Genomic DNA, 18,836 nt, shown 5'->3' with positions numbered 1-18,836 from the left:
GTCGGAACAAACGCACCAGATTAGACATCAAGACCAATGCAATGATTATTACGTACCGAGACTTAGGAGTGCACCTCAGGGCTACTTCCATTTTTATTCATAAGACCAGAACATTGGGTGACGGTCATGGCGGGACCTCAATAAAAGGCTCCTGCCCTGGCAACAATAATAAAAACAACTTTGATCTCCTTGACTTAGCTCTTACCAGAAAACATCTCAATGATCATCAAAGGCAATAAGGAGATGGAGTCTAATGACATCATGCAAGAAAGAGTAACTGCGTACTGCAAGGTCACTGAGAAGTGCATAGGGCTCGATGGAATTCTAAGCAATTCGAACAGAAAATCAGGATATTTTGTGACAAATAGGCTTCGGCCATCTCGAAACTGCTTGATCCGCCAGATATCCAAATACGCTTTGTAGATGCACCAATTCATAGATTCTCACCGAAGGCAACAGTCACCCCTCGCACGCGTGCATGAAACACCAGTTGCAGAAGACCATACGGAGAGAGGCCACAAAATCCTGCAGTAGACGTCGTATCATTCGAGCACAAATATCCTTCAAACGGCTAAAATAAAACCCATCCGCATCAACTTTTTTTTTTTTTTTTTTTTTCCATCTACGCTTTGGTAGAAACAAGTCTACCTTCACCCAGAACGTAGTATGACGTCTCCAGATCAAGGTTTCGCTCTCCACTCCAGTCATAGCCAATCATCTCTAAAAAGCCGTCTTCATCGAGTAGATCTCCTGCTATCGCACAGCCCACGGTTGGCAAAGATAATCCATCAGGAGGATCGTAACGCATCAATACTGATACTCTGTATGCCCTCCATCGTCCGAACAAAAAGCTTGAAGCAGAGAAGCTCGATGAGGATATGTCTGATATTGAATTTTTCATTATCCAGAACAATAAGGAGCAGCTCTATTCTGACTCCCTACAGTAACCATGCCCTCTTGGACCGTGGCTGTTACGTACCGAGACTTGGGAGTGCACCTCAGAGGCATTTCTATTTTTATTCATACGGCTATGTGGCGGTTATAGCGGACATGACAGGAGGTACAGAAGGTGTAGCCAAGAAGATCGAAAAGCATAGCGTCTTCGGAATCGGCCAGGCTCAGTTCACGGGGGCAGATAACAAGCATGTCAAATTGTTGTGCCGTTTCTATAAGAAATTGAGTCAACTTTATCAAGGTATACGGCCGCCTCCGGAACTACTCTAACCTTAATCCTTCTGGATATGCTTAATAGGCAAGGGAGATTGGGACATACGCTCGTGGACATACATGAATACTTCACCAATGCCAAGTGCCCATGCCTTAGCTGCAACGGCGTCCTCAGAAACCTGAAGAACCATAGCAAGTATTGTGGTGAGTGGGGCATTTACATGGACCGATACAATGGGTAGCGAGAGCATGGCCTACATCCTCGATAGCCACCTTCCGCTACTGACACACGTCACAAAGTACATGCCTGTCAATGCATCCTCAGCTTCCCCACTGACTATTCTCCTGGCACTTCTTCTGGATCCTTCTTTGGTCCCCGCCACCGCCGCGCAAGCACCTGCTAAATGAAGGAAACAGCAGCGGCTGTAGGTAGAGTAGGAAGACAGGTCGCTATCAGCGCCTGTATAAAGCATTGAGGTCAGGAATCCTCTTTTTTTTTTTTTTTTTTTTTTTTTTTAGGTCGTAATAAGTGCCATGCCATGCACTGGCCATCACTTTTTGTTCTGTAGACGTGACACATGACCTGAACAGTTTTTGGTGCTGTACAAGGCGGATTTAGATAAAATGTGGCTGTGTTTTTTTTTTTTTTTTTTTTTTTTGGACATGTGGCCACACGAAATAAAAAATTGCATATTCATCTCTTTCTTCAAAATATTTAAAATTGCCATCATGTCTGTGATTCTCGTTTCCTCTGACGGCCAGGAGTTCAAAATCGACAAGGAGGTGGCCGAACGTTCGATCTTGATCAAGAACATGCTTGAGGATGTCGGGGAGTCCGACGCACCCATCCCTCTCCCTAACGTCACGGCTGCAGTGTTAACTAAAGTCATCGAGTACTGCGAGCATCATCGTAACGATCCTATTCAAGTTTCAGATGAGACAGACGACCCCCGCAAGCGTTCAAACGATATCGAAGAGTGGGACATGAAGTTTATGCAAGTCGATCAGGAGATGTTGTTCGAGATAATTTTGGCTGCCAATTACTTGGATATTAAGCCATTGCTTGATGTTGGTTGCAAAACCGTTGCTAACATCATTAAAGGCAAAACTCCCGAGCAAATCCGGAAGGCCTTCAACATCGTTAACGATTTTACGCCTGAGGAAGAAGCACAGATTAAGAAGGAGAATGAATGGGCTGAGGACCGTTAAATGAGTTATAGTTTACTGGATTAAACTTTTTATTAGGCTACCAAAATACAATCATAATGTGCAAAACTTGTATAAGTATGCTTGACGTAGGATGTAAACTAATTACTGAGTCCAAATCCCCTCGCCTTTAAAACTGCTCATATCCCCTAATGCTTCAGAGATAACACCGTCTTCAAGATCTTCGTCCATAGAGGCAGTAGTCGCTCTCTGGTTAGAATTTTCATAATGACTAATAGAAGACGATGGGACGTATCTTTCACCCTCTTCCATGTCTCGTTCATCTATTTCTTGTCCTTCTTGTTCTTCCCTTTGTATCTGATCTTCTTCTTCTTCTTCTTCTTCATCATCTTCCACCTCCACTATCTCCTCCTCCCACTCTTCTTCCTCTTCTTTTTCCATCTTCTTACGTAGCTCCTCTATACGCCGAAGCCGATCGCGCCCTAATGCGCCCATAAATCCAAGTACAAGAGCCATTAAACTATTTTGCTCCACAAGATGGACAAGCTCCCAGCCATATCTGTCTGGGATGACAGATCCTGGCTTTGGCATCTTACACATCCAAGTGTCGTTTGGTGAATTAGAAATACTGTTGCTGTGTACACCTGCCCAGTCTGTACTCATGCCCGCGCCGAGGGAGGGACTGGAAGTTCCTGCATTAATAGTCACTGTTGCTGTATTCGATCCACCCGACCGAGGAGACGTCACTGGCAGAGTATGACCATCCAATGGGATTCCCAAGCCCATGGTCTGCGGTGGCACGACCGCTACAGGCATTTGTGGTGGGCCGGATTGTACATTGGATGGTACTGGTACCACGTCACCATCCTCAGGGACCTCAACGCCTAGCAGTTGTTCTCTTAAAATCTGTAGCCCAATTGATTGCTCCAACCCTGTGTGCTCATTCAATCGTACTGCGTTTTGCCCTTTTACGAGGAGCAGACATTCTGTCAAGGCTCTCGCCCACTCGTCTTTTTCAACGCCCGTAGAAGCTCCAAATAGGTAACGTCGTCTTGTTCCTAGATCATTTAGCAATGAGATCTGGAAGGTATGTCGCATAAATTGACGCTCAATTGCGATCACATGCTTGGACGGCAGATTATGTAAGTCATAGTACTGTTCAGGTGTCCCTTTCTCCGCTGTGATCTTTGGTTGAATGGTCAAGGTTTTTTTCCCGGGCACCGAACCTATAATCCTAAACTGTTGACTACGATGTGACCCAAATTCGAGAATTGAGGGCTCACATTTCAAGTCTCTCCCTCCCAAATGAATTGAAAAATGTGGGTTTAACACCGGTATGGTAATAGTAATAGAGTCTGATGGAACTTTGAGTGTCAACCTTGGCGGTAAGACAACAGGTGACATCATAATAGGCCAGAGCTTTCGCGAGCTCGACGGTATCGAGCTTGAGTTCCCCGGATGATCATCCAATTTTTCAGAATCGATGTCCAGAGGCTGATGGCTGATAGATAGAAAGATGTTGTGAAGGGTGTCCCGAGGGACGATTCGTTGTTGGTCTAGCAGCTGGAAGTTCTCAACAAAAGAATCTTTTGTTGGCTTCGGAAAAACCGTAAGATCATCCAAGTCCATTAACTGGCATTTCTGCGTTATTCGCGATGTTGAAACAAGACTTGAGTCCATTGTTGGCGTTGAATTTACTGTAGGTGTAGAAGGATGAGAATCTGCCCGAGGTCGAACAAGTATTCCAACCTCATCTCTATCTTTTACGAGACTAGCGCCTTCGTTGTTGTGGAGCTGAGCATTGAGTACGATCATGGCAATGACGAGCTTATGGGCAATCGAAGCATCAAACACAACCACGTTGATGTTCGCTTCATACCAGCGTTTAGTAAATTCCTCCAGCAAATAACCCACACATCTATTAGAGCGATCCGTAGAGCCTCCACTACGAGGCACACTCACCCTGTCTGGGAGGCTAAGCCGGCTTAGCAGTGTCCTAAGAGCCTCGTCCAGCAAGACTCCTGCAAATTGACATTGATCCAGAAACGCTCGGTAGACATGCTTATTCGCTGGATCAGAAAGGAAAAGAGCCAGCTGACTCTTTGATAGCTCTGGTGTCTTAAACAGGAGATGTGCCACAGAAATATGGTCAGAATGTAGAGCACGTTTTTGAATAAAGCTCTTAATGGCACGATTTGGGTCCTGATCAAAAGTATGGATGAACTCTGCAAGGATAGGAGGGATCTTGCGATTGCCATGAGGGCCAGCTTCCCCATTCTTGGAGTCGTATTTGTCACGAGTGAGACTGAGGCTAATCTTCTTCAATTCAATGACTTCTTTAACTTGAAAACGACTATCAATTGTAGGGTGACCCTCTGACATATGCTTGGTAATCAATAGAATATCGCTAAACAAGAAGAGGTATCGATCCTTGACTGTTGATGTGTTGATAACCTGCAAAATCTTGCCATGATGTATACATTTGCGCGGTGGATTGCTTAAGGACACAGGCTGTCTTTCCGTAACAGATACGGGTTTCGGAGGCAAAGGACTATTTTTGAAAGACTTTTTTGGGGGCTGAACATGAGGAGTGACCTTTGTTCGTGCACGAGGTCTGTCAGGCAATGCTGTGGTGGGTTCAGGAGGAGGCGGAAGAGGCTGGTTGACGGTCTTAGAGGTTATTGGAGGTATCGATCCAGAATCAAACACACTAGGCCGCATTTTTGGTGACATTAATTGAGACGGCTTTGGTGTAGATGTTTCTGAACGGGGTGAAGGCGGTATAGGTGAAAGTGGGTGTATAGCGGACTGGTCTTTGGCACGAACAGGTGACTGATATGTAGCTGATGAACAGAATAAGCTCATTAGTTGGATAGTCTAATAATAAAGCAGATAGTAGACACGATTGCACAGTTCACAATGTCCTACCAGTTTCACTGAACATAGGATATCCTTTTTTGGAGCTGAAGGATAGCCGTGTACTTATTGGTAACCTTGCAACCTCTGTTTCTGTTTCAAGCTCGACCTGATTTGCCGTATCATCATCATGGTCAGTTTGCCACCGAAGTTGCTCACTATCTTCGCAGTTGTCAGCGTCACTCTCGCGCTGGTCGCTATCCGATTCACTAGGCTGATCCAGACCCACAGTCTTGATCCAGTTCTTGGCGTGCTCAGACGCTGGTGATCCAAACACAGGAGAATGTGACAAACTGCTGCCGAAGTTGCTACTGCCGTTATTACTAGACAACCTATCATGGTGTTTCGAGCCAAGACGAGATTCAGAGTGTTGAGACGACTGTCGATGGCCTTTACCGTGCAGTAATGAGGGCCCTGGAGCCGCAATAGGTTGCTTCTTTAGCAAAGCCTGAAAACTTCGCTCAATTTCTGAGCTATTGAACTTTACGGAGGTAGTTGTGCGACTACCATGTGAGTTGATATCTACAGAGTTCCTTCCTGCTGACAATGATGCTCCTGAAAGTGATGCTGGCTTCATGTTTAAAGCGGATGAGGATGCACGGATAGATGTTGAGAGCGCAGGTAGGAGTGGCATGGAGCACCTCTGCGGAGAGGCGGAGATGCTTCGAGAGCCATTTGTGGAAGGGTCAAGCAATGAGATGGAGTTGATGAAAGATGAAGATGGGTTAGTTGATTGGTAGGACAAGGGTACAGAGTGATAAGAGCTGGCGCGTGTGCGCTGAACAGGCGGCGCTGTTGATGGAGGTGGAGATGGATCAGACATCGTTATAGTAATAATAAACACACGAAGTACAAGCGGAGCGAGAGGAGGAAGAAGAGAGAATGGTGTGATGAATGACTGTGTGAAACATCATCCACTTTCAGTTTCATTAGTAGACAGTTCATGAAAAATACATGTGAGCTGTTTTCTAAAATTGCAGATTTTTAATATTTCAATGATGCATTAGCCCTGTTGGCCAACGCCATTTTATGTTGTTGATTTTTCTTGATCAATGCTCCGCTGTTACCGTTTACCACAGCCAAAAATTCACTGGCCAGCCTATCCTTGAACTTCTTCTCGCCTTTTCGTTTGTCACTGGCCTCTAAAATCCATACGATTGCCTTCCTACGTCTTTGCCTCTCTGTCATCGGATTAGGGACCTGCAATACCTTAGAACCTTTCTTAATTGGCGTCAATTTCAGAATAGGACTAGCCAACTCAAGCGCATCCAAGATCACTTGATAAGGATCCGATTGAGTTCTAGATCGAATTTCTAGTAGTGTATCTGCCACAAAGCGTTGTGCACGAGCTTTCTTTCCGTCTTTCATAATCGTATTGACAAGTTGTTTGAGAATTGGATTATCGTCCATCGAGCGGGCTAATTCTGGTAACACAGGGACAAACTCAGCGAACGCAGACGACATGTGCCTATCTTCAACACCTTCTGTCTCCAGCTCATTGTCTATGTTTATCTCAGCTGGTGGTATTACTGATGATTGTTGTGTTTGTAAAGAGGGTCCAATCTTGCTTTGCATTGAAGTGGCAACCATGGGAGGAGGTAGTGGTTTTGATGGTGTTGTGGCAACATTGGGAGAGCCTGTCAGTGAGTTAGGGCGACTGCCAGTATGAAAGAATGCGACCGACATCCTGCCTACATGAGTTCCAGTCATGGGCGATTGCTGAGCCCAAAACCTCCCATTGGAAACTAATCCTAATCGATGGATAGTGCGAAGCATGACAAAGTATTGCTGAAAGGTGACAAAGGGATTGAGGAATAGATGAGTTTGTTATTACGGATCCATAAGCCACATGTTGACCGGAGTAGACATGCAGTCCACTGATAGAATGTTTTGATTGGATATGTCTACTTCAATATCAGGAGACTGAGTGTTATCCCAATGCAGCAGGAGCTTGGCGTCTGAAGAAATCCCTCGTCAGCCACTCTGATATTATCCTTGTTTGCATTGTTGAGATTGGCCGGTCAAGCATACGCTATAGGTGCTAATGACCCTTACTAGTAGTATTAGCATTATATATACGAATATGACAGTAAAAATTGCCCATAAAAAAGGCAGTATCCAAGGAAGTTTTGGATAGACGAGAAGTATACAGTGAATAAGATGATGAATATATTATTAGTCCGTTTATTAAGATATCTCTCTTTAGTATGCTGTGAGCCATTACAGTAGCACCTTGAAAATGGCGGTCATAATGTGAATAGAGTGCTGTAAAGATAGGTTTTAGTTGAAGACAAGAGTGATGGATATCTTTTTGGGTGAGACTACCTAACCATTGCAAAGAATCCGATCCTCACGCTCTCTGAAGTAAATACGCAAATTCATTGTCTTCATTTAATAACAGTATTAATAAAGAAATGATTTTTATTTTTTTATTTTTATTTTATTTTTTTTGAAGCGCTAGCTCTCGTCCTCCATGTCGATGTCACGCTCGCTATCGAAGAACTCATTTTGGTGATCGCGTGTACGCTGTTGTTCCTTTTCTTCTTTTCCCTTAGCAGAGTCAGCCAGCAGCTCTGCCTCTTCTTCGTCATTCATTTCCAGGAATCCTTGAATATCTGGAGGTATTTCTTGCATCTGAACACTGGGTGCACCATTTAAAAACCTGAGGTGCTCCAGAACTTTGATCCTAAGGTTCCGAATATATTGCTTGGTATTCATGTTTTCTACTTTTCCAGAAAGATGTGGATGAAGCTTGTAATCTGGTTGAAAATAATCGATGTACTCATGGTATGGCAAGTCATTTGAGACTTCATGGTCCACTAAAATGGATGTCTCATAAGCCCAGCACCTTGCCACATTTCGAATCGTGTATCCTCCTCCACCAAGCACTAATAGCGGTAACTTAAAGTCCTTTATGAATCGAACACATTCTCCGTGCGCCTTTATAGATAAGTTGAAGCATCCTAGTCGATCGCATCCTAGCGAATCTGCGCCACACTGTAGGACGATCGCGGAAGGCCTGAATGAATTGATAACTGCTTCCATCACCGACTTGAATAAATAAATGTAGGAGTCATCGTCAATACCATCTTTGAGTGGCACATTCAGTGAATAATGCTTCCCGATCCCGCTTCCAATCTCGTCGATGTCTCCAGTTCCCGGAAAGAAGTCACCATTGTATTTATGAAAAGAAACCGTCATGACTCGATCCGTCGCGTAAAACGCCTCCTGCACTCCGTCCCCATGGTGAATGTCGATGTCAACATAGAGAACTCGAGGGTAATGTCTAGTTATTAGTTTAATAATTAAAATAGCTGGGTTCACTATTGATGGCCCTCAGATGCGGACAACACATCTACTCCCAAGAATGATACTCACCTAAGTAATTCGAAGATCCCCAGAACAATATCATTAACATAACAAAAGCCTGATGCCTCAACCCGCTTAGCATGATGCAAACCTCCAGACCAGTTGATACTGATATCAGCAGAGCCATTAGTCAACTTGCGGGCCGCATCCATAGTCGCGCCAGAGTAGATCTTGCAAAAGTCAAACATGCCGTCAAAAACAGGACAGTCATCCCCGACATTATAACGACTAAAAACTTTACTGAAATTATTCATGTTTTCTGGTGTGACCCTGAATTTCATTAAATAAAAACATTGTCTGTCAGTGGCTATGCTTCATAAAGCAAAAAAAAAAAAGCAGTTTCAAAACCAAACCAACCTTTTTAAAAAATCGATGTAATCTGGGGCATGAAAGTCCATGATCTCCTCATCCGTTGCCCTACGAGGCTGAAAAACTTCCATTTTCTTGTGTAGATCGTACGCTATCACCAGATGGTTAGTCAAAGTAAGTCGATGTGGCTTCATTGGATGCCGCTCCTATCATCCATCAGAAGCGTACCATGGTTTCAATGATAAATTCACAAAACCAAGGCTAATAACCTAGACATAAAGATTCCCAATTTGCTTTTCTAATTTCAAATGATCATACCCCATAGTGATAGTTTCCAACTTCCTCATCATGGAAGTAAGCGACAATGTCGTTGGAATGATTGGCTACACGTTTAGAAAGACTTATGCTTCTGGTAGTAGGCAGAGCATTGGATCTAGTCGAAAATGTGGAACTGGAGGTCGAATCGGGTCCATAATGGACTACTGTCCTTCGTGACATTTGCTCTCACTGCACTATGCAGAATACTCTCTTTTTCTTTTTTTTATTTGAGGGATAATATGCCGAGATGTAAATGGAGGAGAAGAACGATGCGAAGTGCAATGAAGTGATGCAAAAAGTTTGTGGAAAATGAAGACAAGAATCACATTAGTACAGCTGTTTGACGGAGTGAGACCGTCACAATAAAAGGCTCTGATCACTGACATTTCATAACCTTTGAATAGGCGAACCTCATTCCAGTTTATCATAATGTTATCTTATATTTCGAAAAAAATGTTCTATTTGACAGGCTTGGCTAGGGTATATCCAGCTCCATACTCATACAAGAGTCTGCTTTTTTCTTTCTCTCATTGACGACTTCACAAAAGCGCAGTAGATCCCATACTGCCCACCATACTTACATATTGCTGTAGCGCCTGCAAGATGTAGTTCGGATCATTTTTTAAGACCTTAGTCAGTCTATCATACACAGCAACATATTGTCCAGATTTGGCCATGTATAACTGCGAGAAACAATTCTAAATAAAGAGCAAAAAGAAGGTATGGATTAGTTTTCGACCAAAAAAAATGCCAAAGCAGAAGATTTTATAAAAAAAAAAAAACTTACCTCAATCCTCCATATGCAATTCTCAGCAATGCGTCTAAGGTCATCTTGATCCGCATTATCTCTGATGGTTAGCGAGAGCAAAGCCAGGTCTTGCTCCGTCGCGCGTCCATATTTGGACACAGCCCCTGAAACAAGTCGCTCAAGACGTAAGCATATGCTCTGTATCACCCGCACCGAAGTCGGATCCAAGCATGTCGGTTGTGTCAATACCTCCTGCTATGATGATAAAAAGAAAAAAAGAAAAAAAAAAGCATATTACTATGCATGAACCAGACTACCAATTGTACCTTGACATGCAGTTCGTCTCAAACTATAGATATCATTTTACAGTTCCTAAGACGGGAGTAGCTGCAACACTCTTAGCCTCTGTTGTGTAACGCTCAGCGAGTAACCGGGTGTAGAGTAGATGCAGGCTTTCTGGGGTTTCTAGCCCTTTTAGCTTCTTTTCACCAATATCGATCACTACGTAGCCGAGCTTCATCATCTCTCGAACATGCTCAGCATCCGGAAAGTCAGAATATTCCAAAGAAGAGTCCGAAAGTATGTTCTGCATCACCTTAACTACTTCACTGCTGACACATATTTCTCCACCATCAGCCGAGGCGCAAATTCGAGCCGCACGGTTGACCATCGTCCCATAGTAGTCCATTCGCCGTGTCACTTCATCCCGATGGCTTACGGGTTGTCCCCAATGGATCCCCATACGAACAGAAAGCCCTTTATAGATGGGTTGATTAGGATCCGAGGCGCTAAAAATTGTCTGACCATCCTCAGTATCTAGAATATCCTGCGGCCAGTCTGCGGATATGAGTAGTTCCTGCACCTTAAAGCACCACAATATGGCAGCTGGCACACTCGAAAATGACGCCATCATAGCGTCACCTTCGTTTTTGACCTCGTACCCACCAATAGAGCGGAGCTGGCGTCGCATGATGTTAAACTGCTCCTTAATCGCAATAGCCATGGCAATAGGCATATCTTCCCACAATCTGGAGGAGTTCTTGATGTCTGTGAAAACCATGGCAACATCGCCTTGTGGAGGCTCTATCTCGGGTTTTAAGTATTTCAACTTGATAATTCAAGTAAAAGCCATGAGTACTCTCGCTCACTGAGAAAAAAAGAAAGGAGGTTTAACAAATGAAAGTGACGACTTCACTTACGGCATCAATCGGACCTTCAGTCGGCTTTGGCCTCTTTTTATGCTGGTGATATTCCAAAGTATCCGAAGGCTCCTTTTTCTTGAATAGATCTCCAACTCCTACTAACATCACAACCATATGCTCACGAGCACCATACGAAATAGCAATATCCCTCAGCTTTTGAGATGCGTGCATCAAGTCACCATAAATCCTCATACCAGCCTTAGCGATGTCCACTGCAGTATTATAAGACATGACATCCCAGAACGACTTAGAGGCCATGATCAGAAAATCGTCATCCTCCGTCAGAGTGGTGGTCTCAATGAATGGGTTTGAGTTGACAATCGGAATAAGATGATACTGTCCAAACGATCTTGAAATATCTAGCTCGTCATTCAAAAGCCCGTTTTCGCTAACAAATCCACCAGAACGCTTAATCCGTGCCGCTTCTGTTGGGTTCCAAGGAATATGCTTTTGTGAAATCACATTAAATGAATCCGATTTCTTGACTAATACAGCAATTGTGTCCCCAACGTTGGCCGTGTATAAAGTCATTCCTTTGATATAAGCTACGAGTGCAGAAGCTCCTCCCCTGCCACCTTCCCCTTTAGCAAGTGGCCAGAGCTCACGATCGAGGCCCAAGAATGTGCGCCGAAGTGCACTAACAACAGTGTCAGAACCTTCTAGTTTTTCCAGCTCGATTTTGAAGTACGCGCCGAACCGATCCTTAAGATGGCTAGTCATTCGACAGCTTGATCGAGACTTTCCAGATCGGCCATCAAACAGGCCGAATAATACTTCATCATCCTTAGTCTGAAATTTAGGATGAACAAGATCCCAAATGCAAAGATTTTCGCCATCGCCTAAAGTATCAGCCATACCATATGACATATTATGCAGAGTGGATGTCGATGTTCTGACTCGTTTATCTACGGTATCATCTGGGACATTATCTGTGATAGTAACATCCATTAATCCAAGAATTCGAAGACAAGTAAGGTTACTGAATTCAGACAAATTTCCTGGGCGAGATGCTGTCGGTATCGTTTCAGCTGCCTGCCGTTTAATTTGAAGGCGCTTATTTCCAGACATATTCAGGTACTTGAGTTCAAGATTCCAATTCCTGATAATAGTATTAGATAATAATATACACTTTGTAAGCTCTTCTAAGTGAATACTGTGTTACCAACCATTTTAATCACGAATGTGTTTTCTTACCAGTTCCAGTCATACGGCCAATTTAAGATGTTGTACTTCAACATATTACAGCCAACATCGAGCACCTTAAGACGATTGATCTTTCCCAACTCTGCAGGGAGCGTCGTGAGCTTGTTTCCGCTGACATGCAATACCTGAAGATTGCGCATCGACTCGATGTCATCCGCAGGTAGGTTAGTGAGTTGATTTCCACTCAAATATAGCTCCTGGATGTTACCTGTGTTTGGTATTTGGCCTCGAGGGATCTCAGCAATAAAATTATGACTTAAATTTAAAATCTTCAAGGCACAAAGACGCGATAGGGGATAGAAAACATCGTCTGGCAGCCGATTATCAGCCAAACACAGTGTTTCCAGTGTGGTTACCAGTGGGGGGATATGGTCGGAGCGACTGATGGGGGATGGACCTTGAAAATGGACAGGCGCGACAGGCTCCATATCGTATGATGTTATTGATGATGATGATGCTGTAATGAGTGACTCATCGCCCGCTTTAAGACTATAGTTTCCTGGTGGATCTGGAAAAGACTCAAGAATGTTGGAAGACGCGTTGAGATACTTGAGTGAACATTTCCAGATAGCTCCGGGGAGCTCTCCAAGACTATTACTACGAACGTCCAGATCAATAAGGGAGTGAAGCTGTGCGATGTCATCGGGTATACTAGAGAGATTATTATACGCAACTGAAAGCGTTCTAAGTTTCTTGAGCGCACCAACGGTCGACGGAATAGAGCTTATACTATTGTGATCAAGTTTCAGAATTTCCAAGCATCTTAGGTGTTCAAACAAGGTTGGAGCCAAGTTGGAGAGCTTATTCGAAGAGAGGTCGAGGAAGGTAAGTGTGTTGCCGGTACCTCGTAGATTGATGTCAGTCATGTTGCATTTCACAATCGAAAGTCGCACCAGCGCGCCAAATGCATTGTTGAGGACAACCTTTGTGTTGTAGTCCACCAACAACTCTTCAAGAGCTGGAAGTTCGTTCAATGCATCTATATTCAATATGCCGTTCTGGCGAATATCCAGTTTTTGTAGAGCCGTCATTGTCTCCATGCTCTTAGGCAAAAACGGCCCGATCTCGTTGCCGTATAAAAGTAGCTTCTTCAGTCGTACGAGATGACTGATTTCATGAGGGATTTCTGAAATGCTGTTGAAACTGAGATCCAGCTCTTCCAATGATTGAATTGTACAGAGTACAGCTGGCACCTTCTCAAAGTTGTTGCTCGAGAGATTAAGGATGCGCAGATGCTGAAATTCCTGAAAAGCATCCGGAATGGAGTTTAAGCGATTGCATTGAAGAATCAAAGTATCCAATTTGCGAGCCTCTTCCAAATGAGCCTTTTGAAGATCCCTAATGCGATTGCCGCGAACGTCTAGGATCTGAAGATTCAAAATGTATCGGACATTGCTTGGAACCTTATCCAAGTCATTATAAGCCATTCGAAGGTCCCTCAATGCGCTACAGTTCTGCACAAAATCAAGCGGTAAATCCATCCGCTGGTTATGCGAAATATTTAAACGCACAATATCTTTGGCTCTTGAATACAGGAAGATTGGTATTGTGGGTAAGCATTGGCGTTGCAAATTTACATCGGCATATATACTATGTGCCGGGAAATCAGTCTCCTAAATTTGACATATTATTCTAAAAATATTAGTAATTTACGAACGATATTGTAATACTTTTATCGCCCATAATTTGTCTATGTCTATTACCTTGACCAATGGAAGCCCACTCTCTGCAAATGTGAAACGGCATAGGAATCTATTATCCTTTCCAGAGAGTTCGTCTAATTTGTCTTGATCCGTATATCCAAACTGCACGAGGCATCGGCGCAAAATGCTGAGAGGCCTTTCGTTAGGGCCGAGTGGACGAACTAATTCAAATAATGACGGATCTGTTAGTTGAAACAAAGACAGAGAACACCTGTACTAATGTAACCAAGTATAAATAACATACCAACGTTATTTCGAAGGATATATATATGATACTTGGATGTGTCGGGCTTAAAAATCTTTCGGCCAAGCATTGCGCTCAATTCACTTGCTGTAATATTATACCGGCAGTTAACAGTTGTGTAAGTTGTGTCTGGCCGGAAGATTCTAATCGTTGACAACTTCCTTTTATCATAATCCCAGCTTTCATCATCGCTCTGCTCCATGTCATCAGATGTAGGGTCCTCGGTTTTCAAGGCAAGTGACTTTTGAAGGGGACCTATAGTTGATCCGGAAATAGACTGAACACCCCAGCTCTCAGGGGCATGCCAGTCAGCACCACTAGCTGATGTAGGCTGAAGTTGACGTAGCGCATTCTTGGGATCATCTTTGACACTTATTGGCCCTGGGAAGTCGGTTTGGTCTACTACAAGGTAGAAGAACATTACACTTTCATCAATAATCCACCTTTGCATCGATGCCTAAGTTGCAGTAATATTAACCTTCACTCACCAACATATCCTGGGAAAATTGAATCTTGCTAAAGATATCGTAATTAATATAAAGTGCCATGAAAAGTTAGTTTTAAGAAAGTAAGGAGGATCAAAAAATATCTAGATCGGCCGTTCAACGAGGATTACCGCATGAATATCTTTTTTTGACGTTTTTTTGCCAATTGAGAAAGGAGGCGGATGTCTTGGATAATCTCCTCCATCACTACCATATCTTCGATCAAAGGAGCAACCAGATCCTATCGATATATCTTGTTCAGATAACAATGCAAAGCCCTGTGCTGAGGTCAAAGTAGGCGGTGGGAGTATGGAAAGCGGATCTTCGGCTGAATATTTGCGGGATAACTCTGGTGACAAGAATAATGACATCTGATATTTAGAAAATCAATCGATAAACCAGTACGTCTAAGAGCATAATAAAATAAAACTTACGATCTAGAGTAGGGTATGCTGATGATGACGGAGTCGGAGAGGAGGAAGCAGGATGATGAGTCTTTTTCTTGAACAGGCCAAACAAACCCTTCTTAGGCTCTTTGGCAGGGCTGGCGATATTATTCTGGAGTTCGGCGAGCTCTTGAGGTAACCCGGGACGGATCTCATTGAAATCGGAAGATCTGGTACGTCTGTGACGGGACTCTTTAATGGATTCTGTCTGCTGATATGTGCGGTGTTGAGATGGAGTGGCAGGGACAGGATGTTTGCCAGGACTGATACCTCCTTGATACTGTCGCTGTAGGAAAGAGTCGGGAGAAGGTGACCGCGAGTATGACTCAGTCGAGCGTCTTCGGCCTGAGTCTGAGCTGAATGGGTGTGGAGCTGGGCGGTACTGATATGGTTGGGAAGAGTTTCCAAGACTGCTGCTAAGGATACCGCTATTGCTAACATAACTTGAGCTGCTGGGGCCAATGTGGAGCGTTGTTGAACTCGAATAAAATGTGTTCAATGTCGTTGTGCTCGAGGCAGTGCCGTTCATTGGAATCGAATTCTTGTAACTGCCAAATGATGTCTTGCGAGTATGACTGATGGGTAAGTTGTCGGATGAGTCTGCAGTTACAGGCGAAGGAGGCCTCGATGATGAACGAAAAAATGAGCGAATGCCACCAGAGTCCCCTGCCTCCTTATTAATGTTTTTTCGCTTACTACTGGCTGAAGTGCTATTTCCTCCACTCTCAGCATTGGCATAGGGGTTCACCAAAGAGTTTTGTGCGATCGCATCCAATGGATGGAAGACATGGCTCCTTCCATTATGGCTGTTGTTCCTAGGGCGTGGTCGATGCTGCTGTGAGTATTGTTGCTGTTCTTCTAAAGCATGATGAACAGGGAAAAGCGAAGGTGAAGATGATTGCCCGTTTCCGTGATTACTACTTCCTGAAGCAAAGAAGGTGGATCCGACTGAGGGTCTTCTGGTACTAATGCTGGATGTCAAGCCTGGGTCTGCCATCCCGCTCTCTAGTTGACTCGACGAGGATAGAGATGTAGCAGACACGGATGCTGAAGATAGTTTGCGGCCATCGGTCGTACCAGGCAAAGGAGACATAATAACTGTTACTGTGGTGGTTGATGAAGGTGATGATTGTCGTAGCGTTTGTCAAAACTGACAAGAAAATGCAGAAGCAGGTTTTTATTGAAATGCAAGAATGTTTTAATTTTTAATATTTCAATAGTAGATGCGCTGCTCCTCCTGATGAACATCAGGTCGTTGTCCAGCCAACCAAGTTTGCATCTCTGGTGATACTAGCCCAAGCCCAAAGTGAAAATGACGCAGCTGAGGAAACGAACTGGCCACGACTGACATTTCACTTATTCCTAATGGGCTCTCTTCATGCCCAATAATAGACAGATATTGAAGTTGATTCAAGCAGGGCTTCGCCGTCTGCTCATCGTTGTTGCCAGCCTTTCGCAGTCCCAACAACTCAAACCCATTTGTGATAGATGCCATCACCTCATCGGACCCAATTGCGAGGTGCCTCAGAAAGCTGAATTGGGATATCCGTTTAAACATGTGAACTTCAGGTGAGCAGCTGAATTCGTCATCAGTTGTAGTTGGCTTGTCAAGTCCCTGTGCTTCCAACTCAATAAGACCCAGACAACTCCATTCTAATTGAAATAAGCTTAGATCAATTTGTTGACACCATGAACATCTAAAGCTCTTCAGCGTCGATACATGCTTCAATAGCCGCTGAACTGACTCTTGCTTAATCTCTGAACACCAGGAAATGTCGAGTTCTAGGAATCCAGTCTTCTGAACAGTGAACTCTCGAGCTCCACCTAAATCATGTAATGTCTCTAACCATCTATCTACAATGGCGTCCAGAACTTTGCTATGAAGGTTGGATTGTGGTGCCAGCAACGAGCGGAACCCCGGACAACATCGCACGACTTGTACCAGTTGATCATTGTCGATAGATGATAACTGACCCAAATTTAAAGAGGTAAGCTTCAAACAATATCGAGGAAGTAACGACCATTGGAACATGTCCCATGGTTTCTCGAAGTTCCCTGATATGTCTAATGTCTCAAGGCCATGGCACTGCATTAAAAGTGGCTCTATGACAGAACTCGTATGATAAACACCTATTTTCGAAAGATTCAGGCGCTTGATGGATATGGTTGGTATTATAGAAGACTCTGTGGCGCAAGGCGAGCTGGTAGGTGTTGTAGCATCCTTTACTACACTATTTGTCTGACTATAAGTTTTGAAGAGCTTAAATCCAAGCAGGTCCAATCCTTCGAGGCTCAAGTTAGTCAATGTTGCGGCACGAGCAATCAAGAATTCTCCCAAATAATCTGGTTGTAGATCCAATTCTTCTGTCGTATCTGTTGGCTCCACTTCCTCTATCGCTACATAACTAAATCCTTGATCAGCTTCAAGCATCTCATCTGGATCAACATCTGTATTGACTGAATTTGAGGCCTCATCTAAACTCTGGACATATAAAGATTGTTCATGCTCAGAAATCGATGGCACATCACTCTGTGAATACTCTGGCATGTCATTAATCATGGCAAACTCCTCGAGACATTCGAGTTGTGTCAAAGGGCCAAGCCAAGACAAGCTTTGACCATAGCAGCAATTGAGCCTTAAGATCTTGAGATTAGGCAGACAGCGAGCCATATTGTGGAGTCCAAACACATTAAGTGATTGTGCTAGAGTCAGGTCAAGCAGAGTTAACTGTGGACAAGACTTGTAAAACAACATGTGATCAAATTGACCGACAAGTGTAAGTGAACGAACATGGTGGCCCCGATGTAACAAGCCGTTGATGAAGCTGCTCTTGTGAATTGGAGGCATATTCAATTTGCGCCAGAGGTTAGCTGTGAAAACAGAGCCCCAAGTCTTACAAACAAGTGCTGAATGGAGGGTGTCGGTGTGCGAGACATATGTGGCTATTTTTTCCAGCAGCTCCGGTAATTGCAGCACCTCATTAGAAGGGCTGTTCGACGATGATGACGGTAATGACTCCGATGCTGGAATAGATGCCATCATTAAGACAGAGGCATGGATGAATTGTGAAACGTATCACCTGTTACATCCATCTCATAATTAAAGTTGGACTGTATAAAAGCGATATTCTTCCAGTCGTCCTGTCACTGTCAATCTCGATCACTCTCCTATTCCGTGATCTGCTTCTACCATGATCGCTTTCACGTCAGCTGCTCGTCGTCGTCTTTGGGCAGATCCAAAGAAATCACCTCTGTTTCGTTTGTGCTGCCCAGCTGCATAGTCCTGATGCTCTCAGGTGGTGATGCTTTATTCTTTCCCAGTAGACTGTGACTATGTAGCGTTTTAATAGCATTGATAAATCTATACACTGCATATCTTGCAACGAATGCAATTGTCTTGAAAGTATCTTTCCAATCATTGACTATGTCTTGTGGCACCAATCCATGCTAAAGGCCTTGGACTGTCCAGATAGCTCTTTTCCCATCGTCATCTACTCCTCTCCATGGTCGTGATACAATTTGCCCGCCTGTGCGTTAACATTGGTCCCTTGCTGACATG

The 18,836-nt window shown here is 43.9% G+C and overlaps 7 protein-coding genes across 7 annotated transcripts; 1 reads left to right on the top strand and 6 right to left on the bottom strand.

Moving 5' to 3' along the window:
- Positions 1-622: 622 nt before the first annotated feature.
- BCR41DRAFT_392515 (hypothetical protein) lies at positions 623-1,418 on the bottom strand (the record flags this gene model as incomplete). The annotated part of the gene is made up of 3 exons (XM_022028461.1): positions 623-882; positions 1,065-1,166; positions 1,274-1,418. The coding sequence occupies 3 exons, from the start codon at positions 1,416-1,418 to the stop codon at positions 623-625; spliced, it is 507 nt and encodes a 168-aa protein (XP_021885758.1).
- A 424-nt stretch (positions 1,419-1,842) lies between these two features.
- On the top strand, positions 1,843-2,752 carry BCR41DRAFT_346455 (E3 ubiquitin ligase complex SCF subunit sconC). Its single transcript, XM_022022888.1, has one exon. It carries the CDS (start codon positions 1,897-1,899, stop codon positions 2,374-2,376), a length of 480 nt encoding a protein of 159 aa, XP_021885757.1. The 5' UTR covers positions 1,843-1,896; the 3' UTR covers positions 2,377-2,752.
- A 572-nt stretch (positions 2,753-3,324) lies between these two features.
- BCR41DRAFT_299134 (Sec7 domain-containing protein) lies at positions 3,325-4,716 on the bottom strand (the record flags this gene model as incomplete). Its single annotated transcript, XM_022020510.1, has 2 exons — positions 3,325-3,930; positions 4,084-4,716. Coding segments are annotated over 2 exons (1,239 nt in total), but the record flags the coding sequence as incomplete, so codon positions are not given.
- Positions 4,717-6,213: 1,497 nt separating this feature from the next.
- Positions 6,214-7,050, bottom strand: BCR41DRAFT_346454 (ribosomal protein S7 domain-containing protein). The gene has a single exon (XM_022022887.1). The coding sequence runs from the start codon at positions 7,024-7,026 to the stop codon at positions 6,235-6,237; it is 792 nt and encodes a 263-aa protein (XP_021885755.1). The 5' UTR covers positions 7,027-7,050; the 3' UTR covers positions 6,214-6,234.
- Positions 7,051-7,707: 657 nt separating this feature from the next.
- BCR41DRAFT_331824 (hypothetical protein) lies at positions 7,708-9,595 on the bottom strand (the record flags this gene model as incomplete). The annotated part of the gene is made up of 4 exons (XM_022021816.1): positions 9,247-9,595; positions 8,977-9,134; positions 8,629-8,889; positions 7,708-8,536 (listed from the first exon to the last, which is right to left on the bottom strand). The coding sequence occupies exons 1-4, from the start codon at positions 9,424-9,426 to the stop codon at positions 7,708-7,710; spliced, it is 1,428 nt and encodes a 475-aa protein (XP_021885754.1). The 5' UTR covers positions 9,427-9,595.
- Positions 9,596-10,352: 757 nt separating this feature from the next.
- On the bottom strand, positions 10,353-14,548 carry BCR41DRAFT_299197 (hypothetical protein; the record flags this gene model as incomplete). Its single annotated transcript, XM_022020516.1, has 5 exons — positions 10,353-11,102; positions 11,182-12,295; positions 12,391-14,012; positions 14,103-14,263; positions 14,347-14,548. The coding sequence occupies 5 exons, from the start codon at positions 14,546-14,548 to the stop codon at positions 10,353-10,355; spliced, it is 3,849 nt and encodes a 1,282-aa protein (XP_021885753.1).
- Positions 14,549-16,490: 1,942 nt separating this feature from the next.
- On the bottom strand, positions 16,491-18,317 carry BCR41DRAFT_392509 (hypothetical protein; the record flags this gene model as incomplete). The annotated part of the gene is made up of 1 exon (XM_022028460.1): positions 16,491-18,317. One exon carries the CDS (start codon positions 18,315-18,317, stop codon positions 16,491-16,493), a length of 1,827 nt encoding a protein of 608 aa, XP_021885752.1.
- Between the last annotated feature and the right edge of the window lie 519 nt (positions 18,318-18,836).

This window comes from Lobosporangium transversale (assembly GCF_002105155.1).
Source record: "Lobosporangium transversale strain NRRL 3116 chromosome Unknown BCR41scaffold_3, whole genome shotgun sequence".
Lineage (NCBI taxonomy): Eukaryota > Fungi > Mortierellomycota > Mortierellomycetes > Mortierellales > Mortierellaceae > Lobosporangium > Lobosporangium transversale.
This window is presented reverse-complemented; position numbering and strand designations above follow the sequence as displayed.

What these genes read in the sequence shown, in the direction of transcription:
- BCR41DRAFT_346454 (XM_022022887.1), bottom strand. Translation starts at nt 7,026, where the DNA reads ATGCTTCGCACTATCCATCGATTAGGATTAGTTTCCAATGGGAGGTTT.
- BCR41DRAFT_346455 (XM_022022888.1), top strand. Translation starts at nt 1,897, where the DNA reads ATGTCTGTGATTCTCGTTTCCTCTGACGGCCAGGAGTTCAAAATCGAC.